We start from the raw sequence: 10,126 nt of genomic DNA on the forward strand, positions 1-10,126 counted from the left end.
TCCCAGCGGACAGATATCACTTCATCTGTGTATGCAGGTGAATGTGTGTGTGTGTGTGTGTGTGTGAAAGTGAATGTGTGTTTACTCTTGTGTGTGTGTGTGAAGGTGAATGTGTGTTTACTCTTGCACAGGTGCGCACAGATAAGAGACACAATACTGTGGTACACACAACAGCATTGTTCACATACAGAAGAACACTGCCCTTGTGTGTGTGTGTGTGAATCCCTACACGATGGTGTGTGTGTGTGTGTACATACCGCGCCAGACAGCTTAACCCCACAGTAAGGTGGGAGGCCCAGCCCACCTCGGAGGTGCAGTGTGTGAGTGTGTGTATGAATCTCATGTTTCAGTCTCGCCTGACTAACACACTTCTTCCAGCACTGTGTGTGTGTGTGTGTGTTGCATTCCTAAGCTAAGCTATGTATGTATCACGGGGACGTAGTGATTGAACTAGGATTTATATCCTTTCTTAAATCAGAAACGCCACTAGCGTGGTCAGGATGGTAGTTATTACCTTTTAATTTGAAAATATTACAAGTATTATATCACGAAAATGATAAAGTATAGAAAGTAAATATCACACATCAACAGCAGTTAGCAGACAGTTTCAGTAATAAAGCACTTGGAGAAATAAAAACTGCTATACATACAGAAGAGACAAGAACATCCCTTTGGAGATGAGCCAGTGTGTGTGTGTGTGTGTGTGTGTGTATAATGTGTGCGTGTATAATGTGTGTGTGTGTGTATATACTGTGAATGTGTGTGTGTGTGTGTGTGTGTGTGTGTATGTGTGTGTGTGTGGATTTGTCTCCTACACCAGCGGACTGAACTGGGACACCTTCAGGTCGGGGGGGTCCTTGCTGTCCGCGGGGAGTGAGGGGAGGGGCGACCCAGAGGTGCCTCTGAGGGAGACTTCAGCAGGATCCCCATTCAGCTGCCTGTACATACACACACACACACACACAAACATACACACATTATACACACACACACACACACACAAACACATTATACACACATTATACACACACACACACACAAACACATTATACACGCATACACACAAACACAGACACGAACACATTATATACGCATACACACACACACACACACACACATTATACACACACACACACATTATACGCACACACGCGCGCCCACACACATACATTATACACGCACACAGACACACACACATACATTATACACAAACACACACAGACACATTATACACGCACACACACACACACACATACTATTTCTGCTCTACTCTTAGCAGGCAATAGAAATGTTACTCAAACCCAGTTAAACCGTATTACACTTCCACTAAGTAGAATTCATGAATGAATAAATAGGCCAATGTACAGGCAGCTGCATCGTCACAACCTTTTAGAGGAACTAAATGGAATATAAGGTTATGGCTGTAGGTTTGTGAGGTTAAGTCTGTGAGTTTGTGAGTTTGTGAGGTTAAGTCTGTGAGTTTGTGAGGTTAAGTCTGTTAGTGTGTGAGGTTAAGTCTGTGAGTTTGTGAGGTTAAGTCTGTGAGTTTGTGAGTTTGTGAGGTTAAGTCTGTGAGCTTTTAAGAACCTCCACAGAACGTCTCCTGCTGTGAAGTGGGCCGGGTCAGAACCACTCACCTCTGTCCATCCTGCAGCTTGCTTGAGGCCCGCCTCTTCCTCCTCCACAGGAAGTAGGCTACCAGCGCCCCCAGCAGCAGGAGCCCGAGGAACACGCCCATCACTGCTCCACCAATCACACCGGCCGTGCTGACATCTGGAAGAGAAAGGGGCGGGCCTTAGAAACAGGACACAGACAGCCTGTTAGATGGAGCTGACCAATGGAGCTGACCAATGGAGCTGCGCTGAGCTGACCAACGGAGCTGACCAATGGAGCTGACCAATGGAGCTGACCAATGGAGCTGCGCTGAGCTGAGCTGACCAATGGAGCTGACCAATGGAGCTGACCAATGGAGCTGCGCTGACCAATGGAGCTGACCAATAGAGCTGACCAATGGAGCTGCGCTGAGCTGACCAATGTAGCTGACCAATGGAGCTGACCAATGGAGCTGACCAATAGAGCTGACCAATGGAGCTGACCAATAGAGCTGACCAATGGAGCTGCGCTGAGCTGACCAATGGAGCTGACCAATGCAGCTGACCAATGGAGCTGCGCTGAGCTGACCAATGGAGCTGAGCTGACCAATGGAGCTGACCAATGGAGCTGCGCTGAGCTGACCAATGGAGCTGACCAATGGAGCTGACCAATGGAGCGGAGCTGACCAATGGAGCTGCCCAATGGAGCTGAGCTGATGGATCTGACCAATGGAGCTGACCAATAGAGCTGACCAATGGAGCTGACCAATGGAGCTGCGCTGAGCTGACCAATGGAGCTGACCAATGGAGCTGACCAATGGGGCTGCGCTGACCAATGGAGCTGACCAATGGAGCTGCGCTGAGCTGAGCCAAGGCCAAAGGGACTTCAGCTATGGGGACTACGAGTGGACTCTGCTGGACCAAGGATTATTATACTCCAGAGACTAACAACTACTGACTCCTGTGTGTGTGTGCAGGAACCTAGGCTAGAACAGTGTGTGTGTGTGTGTGTGTGTGTGTGTGTGTGTGTGTGCGCAGGAACCTAGGCTAGAACAGTGTGTGTGTGTGTGCAGGAACCTAGGCTAGAACAGTGTGTGTGTGTGTGTGTGTGTGTGTGTGTGTGTGTGTGCGTGTGTGCGTGTGTGCAGGAACAGGGCCACACGTCTCCCAGACAGAGTTACAGAGTGGCAGTGTGGTGACCTCTGCCCCTTGACCTGTGACCTGTGGGGATGCTCACTGGACACGGTGATGTGTGTGTGTGTGTGTGTGTGTGTGTGGGGATGCTCACTGGACACGGTGATGGTCAGACTGCAGGCGGTGCGGCCGTACTCGTTGGAGGCTGTGCAGGTGTAGGTGCCGGCCAGGGACGCGGACAGGTTACGCAGAACCAGAGAGCCACTGACCTGGTCTGGGAAGCACACACACACACACACACACACCACACACACACACACACACACACACACACACACACCACAAACACACACACACACACACACACACACACACACACACACCCACAAACACACACACACCGCAAATACAAACACACACACACACACACCGCAAACACACACACACACACACACACCGCAAACACACACACAACTGTTATAACCAACAACATTAGAAACACTTACATGACCTTGACTATCAACAGCACCAAAAACCCTCACACCTTTTTACAGCCAACGACACCAGAGACACTCTATAAACCACACCACACCACACAGAACCATCCCCCATCAACAACACAACCCACAGTATCAGTAACTAACTCCAGCCTGTGAGGTGACTGACTTTAACTAATCTGCTCCTGAAATGAATGCCTTCCTCTGACTGACTCTGACTCATGTGCCAGAGATAAGGCGAGGTGTGATAGCTGGCTCTTTATTCAGCTCTTGTTTACTGAGCCTAAGAGGCTTCAGTGAGTCCTCAGGTGAGATATGACATTAGTGGTTATTAGCACATTAAAGCCATACGACATTAGTAGTTATTAGCACATTAAAGCCATATGACATTAGTAGTTATTAGCACATTAAAGCCATATGACATTAGTAGTTATTAGCACATTAAAGCCACACTCAGGTGAGATATGACATTAGTAGTTATTAGCACATTAAAGCCACATTCAGCAACCGTGTTCTCTGGAGCCAGTCTGTACCGGTGACGGCGTTCTGCGGTAGTAGCTGGCTATTGGCTTTGTTCCACGCGTAGATGGGCCTCGGGTTCCCCGTGGCACTCTGGCACAGGAGGGTGGCATCATTGCCCTGGTACGTCTTACCAGTCAGCTGGCACACTGGCCAAGATGGGGGCGCTGCAACATTGAGAAACAACAAGAAACCAAGGAGCTGCAGGATGGAAGAACAAAAAGAAAAAGCCTGTAGAAATGTGTCTTAGCCTCAGATAGCACAGGGAGTAACACTTAGCCCCCGCTAGCACAGGGAGCAGCACTTAGCCTCAGCTAGCACAGGGCGCAGCACTTAGCCTCAGCTGGCACAGGGAGCAACACTTAGCCTCAGCTAGCACAGGGAGCAACACTTAGCCTCAGCTAGCACAGGGAGCAACACCTAGCCTCAGCTAGCACAGAGAGCAGCACTTAGCCTCAGATAGCACAGGGAGAGGCACTTAGCCTCAGCTAGCACAGGGAGCAACACTTAACCTCAGCTAGCACAGAGAGCAGCACTTAGCCTCAGCTAGCACAGGGAGAGGCACTTATCCTCAGCTAGCACAGGGAGAGGCACTTAGCCTCAGCTAGCACAGAGAGCAGCACTTAGCCTCAGCTATCACAGGGAGAGGCACTTAGCCTCAGCTAGCACAGGGAGCAACACGTCTCCGCTCCAGGACTCACTGAGCACGGTGAGGTTGATGAGGCCCAGACCGCTGCTGGACCAGTCACTGGGCGTCTTCACGTCGCATAAGTAAATGCCCGCGTCAGACATACGCACGCTCTGGATCCGCAGCGAGGCCACGCCATTGGACGGAGGATACTGCACCAGGGACATCCTGCTTTCCCACAACTGCCTGTGGTAGAGCTGCCCAGCGTAGTACAGCACCTGAGGAATAATATATATACTGTATATACATACATATATATATGTAACATGTAAGAGCATCCTCAGCTTCAGCCTCAAAACCCTCTCACCAGTCACCCACACAGGAGACCATGCTGGACCTATCGGGTCAGCTGCCATCAGGGACCCCCCCCTTCACACACACACACAAACACACACACACACACACACACAAACACACTACACACCTACTTACATCTTTTGCTTGAATGGCGGGGGTTCCTGGGGGGGCGTAGCGCCACTCCAGCGTGAACCTGGGGTCCCCTGGGGTGCGGTAGGTGCAGGAGAGCTCCGCGGCCTCGCCCTCACGCACGTACACCGGGGTTTTCACCGAGGGTCCCTCACACGAACACACCCCTGCACAGGACAGGGCGAGAGGGAGCACACGTGACAACACAACCAATAAACAACACAGGTGTAAACAACACACAACACAGGTTTAAACAACACAGGTGTAAACAAGACACAACACAGGTGTAAACAACACAGGTTTAAACAACGCACAACACAGGTGTAAACAACACAGGTGTAAACAACACAGGTTTAAACATACAAGAAGTTTTAACAACACAGTGTTGTTGTTAAAGATGTAACAAGCACAAGAATTACACAACAGAAAAACACACAGATGTAAACAAAACTGACATATATTCACTCACACATATTCACACAAACTTACTCACACAAACTCATTCACACAACACTACTCACATATACTCACTCACACAACACTACTCACACATGAATCCTACACATACACATGACCAAGATGAAGACAAAACCCCACAGATGACATTATTTGTGGCGGTATTTAAGTAGAGAGTGCTTGTATTGATCCAGCACAGTAAAATCAATGTGAAATGAAATGAACTGAAATAGGCTGTACTCACCCAGAAATGAGCTATAAATCCAGGCAGCGAGTATGACCCTGCTGGGTGCCATGGCCAAGGTGTGTGTGAGGTGTGTGTGAGGTGTGTGTGAGTGTATCCCCCAACAGACGCCAGATAAGGCCGTCTGAGCGCTTGGCTGCCTTTGAACAACACGAGTGGCTTAATCTCTTCAGGTCGAGCGCCGTAAGGAGTGGCTGGACTCGGGACACAGGAGCGCACAGGATAGGGAGGAGCGCCTGGACCGCCTGGACCCTGGTGTTCGTGGGGAGGACCGCCTGGACCCTGGTGTTCGTGGGGAGGATCGCCTGGACCCTGGTGTTCGTGGGGCCCTTAATGTGCTGGTTTATCATGGCTGACATTACAATGACCACTTACATTTCCATGCAGTAAAAGATGTGTGATGTGAATTATAAATGTATCAACATCTGTCTGATCATGGCTCAGTTGCTCTGACTAAGTTGCATTTTAATATTTGTGATTTGGATCGAATTTTTTTTTTTTTAACCTTTATTTAACCAGGAGAAAACCCATTGAGATTAAGAATCTCTTTTTCAAGGGAGAATTTATGAGTAGTTAATAGCACAGCTACATATTTATGTAGAAAGAGACTGAATATAAAACCTGGGTGCTTTTGCAAGTGTGTAGAAGTGGAATACGGGTAACTTTAAACTGAACTCTAAACTGATGGGAAGACGGGAAAGATCACGCAGGGGATATTAAACTAAGTGTTTGAAAGATCACTCAGGATATTAAACTAACAGTGTTTGAAAGATCACACAGGGGATATTAACAGTGTTTGAAAGATCACTCATATTAAACTAAGTGTTTGAAAGATCACAGGGATATTAAACTAAACTAACAGTGTTTGAAAGATCACTCAGGATATTAAACAGTGTTTGAAAGATCACTCAGGATATTAAACTAACAGTGTTTGAAAGATCACTCAGGGATATTAAATTAACAGTTTGAAAGATCACTCAGGATATTAAACTAAGTGTTTGAAAGATCACTCAGGATATTAAACTAACAGTGTTTGCTTGTGTTCACCTACAGCCAGCTCTTCACTCTTCACTAGGACTGGTGTGTGTGTGTGTGTGTGTGTGTGTGTGTGTGTGTGTGTGTGTGTGTCATCATCAGCTCTTCACTCTTTACTAGGACTGGGTTATGTCACTTACATTGGTTTGTTTTCCCTGCTTTCCATAGCCATTATCCATGTGACGTGTGTGTGTGTGTGTGTGTGTGTCTGTGTGTGTGTGTCTGTGTGTGTGTGTCTGTGTGTGTTGTGTGTGTCTGTGTGTGTGTGTGTATTTGTGTGTGTGTGTGTCTGTGTGTGTGTGTATGTGTGTGTGTGTGTGTGTGTTGTGGTGTGTCTGTGTGTGTGTGTGTCTGTGTGTGTGTGTGTGGTGTCTGTGTGTGTGTGTCTGTGTGTCTGTGTGTGTGTCTGTGTGTGTGTCTGTGTGTGTGTCTGTGTGTGTCTGTGTGTGTGTCTGTGTGTGTGTCTGTGTGTGTGTGACGGTGTGTGTGGTGTGTGTGTGTGGTGTGTGTGTCGTGGTCTGTGTGTGTGTGTGTGTCTGTGTTGTGTGTGTGTGTGTGTGTGTGTGTGTGTGTGTGTGTGTGTGTGTGTGTGTGTCTGTGTGTGTGTGTGTGTGTGTGTGTCTGTGTGTGTGTGTGTGTGTGTGTGTGTGTCTGTGTGTGTATCTAGATCTAGTCTGTTCCAGAGTCCACTTGGCTCTGGCTCTATGCGGTCAGGAAAATGGATTCAGGCTCTCAAGTCCAAGACATTTTAATTAAAAGAAACAGAAACAGCTCTTACAGCAGTAACATTCTGTATAATGCACCTCTCATAACACACTCGTCACGATAACACACTCGTCATGATAACACACTCGTCACGATAACACACTCGTCATGATAACACACTCATCACGATAACACACTTGTCAATGCCGAACTGGGCTTGAATCAAAACACTGCTCGACACGAAAAAGAAAAGAAATCAAACAGTACTGTACACTGTGTAAAAAGATTATACTGCAAAAGAGCTGTAGAGATATGGTGGTGTACAGATGCAGTAACTATAGACTTGGGTTCGTTTGGAATACAAAAAAATCAAAGCACAGAAGCTCAGCCTTGTCCAGTGAGGTGCATTTTAAATAACTCTCCTCTCCTCTCCTCTTCTCTTGCTCTCCTTTCATCTCCTCCTTTCCTCTCCTCTCCTCTCCTCTCGACAAGGGGCGACAGTGGTTCAGGAGGTAGAGGAGTCGTTCAGCATTCGGAAGGTGACGATCTCTAAGTAAAAAATCGCTCTAGAAATGCAGTCCATTCCTCTCCTCTGGGCAGTCACAGGCTGAGGGGTTCAGGGGTCGCAGGTCAAACTGCCCTCTTATCACATCCCTTTATCCACACCAGACCAGGGCCAGACCAGGGCCAGACCGGGGCCAGACCAGGGCCAGGCCAGGGCCAGAGCTGGCAGTCTCCTGGGTGCCAATGTCAGACAGTCCAGTCCGGTCTGGAGGAGTCTAGTCCAGCTACACCAGAGAACCTGCATGGCTCTGGGCCGGGACCATGACAGGGACCATGACAGGGACCGCCCCCGAGCGCGTGAGTGTTGCCATGGAGACGACTGATGGCAGGGTTTGGTATTGTGGGTGTATCATCTGGGGCGTGGCCAGGGGCGGAGCCTGTGGCTCGGCCCCATCAGTCCTGTGGAGGGTGTCTGGGGTGGGGCTGAGAGCACTGATTGGTCGGGCGCTGGATGTGTGGACGGGACCGTTAGCACTGATTGGTCGGGGACTGGATGCATGAATAGGACCGTTAGCACTGATTGGTCGGGGACTGGATGCATGAATAGGACCGTTAGCACTGATTGGTCGGGGACTGGATGCATGAATGGGACCGTTAGCACTGATTGGTCGGGGACTGGATGCATGAATGGGACCGTTAGCAGTGATTGGTCGGGGACTGGATGCATGAATGGGACCGTTAGCAGTGATTGGTCGGGGACTGGATGCATGAATGGGACCGTTAGCACTGATTGGTCGGGGACTGGATGCATGAATGGGACCGTTAGCAGTGATTGGTCGGGGACTGGATGCATGAATGGGACCGTTAGCACTCATTGGTCGGGGACTGGATGCATGAATGGGACCGTTAGCAGTGATTGGTCGGGGACTGGATGCATGAATGGGACCGTTAGCAGTGATTGGTCGGGGACTGGATGCATGAATGGGACCGTTAGCAGTGATTGGTCGGGGACTAGATGCATGAATGGGACCGTTAGCAGTGATTGGTCGGGGACTGGATGCATGAATGGGGCTGTTAGCACTGATTGGATGAGGGCTTAGGGGTGGGTCAGCCACACTGGTGCGGCGCATTTGATGGGCTGGGCCGTTTGCAGTGATGTGGCGGGAGCTGCTTGCACTGGGGGGGCGGGGTGTGTGTGTGTGTGTGTGCTGGAGCAGGGGGGAGCCGCTGGCATTGTACCCCGGCAGGCCGTGCAGCGGGTTGGGCTCGCCCGGGCGCAGGCGGTACCCCGCCACGGCCACAGGGTCGGGGGTCAGCTCTCGGGGCGGGGCGTAGCTGTAGTGGTTGCTAGGCGGCGGCTGCTGGTTGTGATGGTGATGATGATGATGATGCAGCTGGTCCATGGACTCGTGAGGAGGAGGACTGGTGGCGATGGAGGACAGCGTGCCGTTTTTGGAGATGATGTCAGAGCCCGTGCCACTCTTCGCCCAGGACACACGCTTCGGAGCCTGGGCGTCTTCCCTGCAGGGGGGATCATTACTTAACATCAGTATGATATTATATACAGTATACTCTATTAATATAATACACATATATGTTACATCAGTATGATATTATATACAGTATACTCTATTAATATAATACACATATATGTTACATTAGTATGATATTATAGATACTCTATTAATATAATACACATATATGCTACATCAGTATGATATTATATATACTCTATTAATATAATACACATATATGTTACATCAGTATGATATTATAGATACTCTATTAATATAATACACATATATGTTACATCTGCACTCAGCTAGAAAAGAGTATGGGTTGGGGATGGAATGTTGGCGGCCTCACTTGATCTCATTGGCTATCTCCTCTTCCGTGTCCCGCCTCCTTCTGAAAATGAAGATGAGGAAGAGGAAGATGGCCACCAGCCCGACCACTGACCCCACGACAGCTCCCGCTATCACCCCGGCACTGGTGGCTACAGGGAAACAACACAGAATCAGCACACACACACACACACACACACACACACACACACACAGACACATACAGACACACACACACACACAGACACACACACACGCACACACACACAGACACACACAGACACACACACATGCACGCACGCACAGACACACACACACACACAGACAGACACACACACGCACGCACGCGCACACACACACACACACACACACACACAGCGGGCCTCAGCAGATGCTACTCACGAGCAGACACCTCCAGGTTGATGTAGCAGCTCTCCGCTCCGGCGGTGTTGCTGGCGCGACACACATATTTCCCAGACATG

General features: G+C 49.2%; 1 protein-coding gene across 3 annotated transcripts in view; it reads right to left on the reverse strand.

The window, feature by feature from the left end:
- Positions 1 to 7,323: 7,323 nt before the first annotated feature.
- The window catches only part of esamb (endothelial cell adhesion molecule b), a 63,846-nt gene continuing 61,043 nt past the window's right edge, over positions 7,324 to 10,126 (reverse strand). For all 3 annotated transcript variants that reach the window (XM_031584238.2, XM_031584240.2, XM_031584239.1), the window contains 3 exons: positions 10,047 to 10,126; positions 9,667 to 9,796; positions 7,324 to 9,321 (listed from right to left, as the gene is read on the reverse strand). The exon at positions 10,047 to 10,126 is cut by the window's right edge and continues 43 nt beyond it. In XM_031584238.2, the coding sequence (XP_031440098.1) occupies positions 8,085 to 9,321; positions 9,667 to 9,796; positions 10,047 to 10,126 (1,447 nt within the window). In that variant the 3' untranslated portion in view covers positions 7,324 to 8,084. The remainder of the gene's footprint in view (positions 9,322 to 9,666; positions 9,797 to 10,046) is intronic.

Source organism: Clupea harengus, chromosome 17, assembly GCF_900700415.2.
Source record: "Clupea harengus chromosome 17, Ch_v2.0.2, whole genome shotgun sequence".
NCBI classification, from domain to species: domain Eukaryota; kingdom Metazoa; phylum Chordata; class Actinopteri; order Clupeiformes; family Clupeidae; genus Clupea; species Clupea harengus.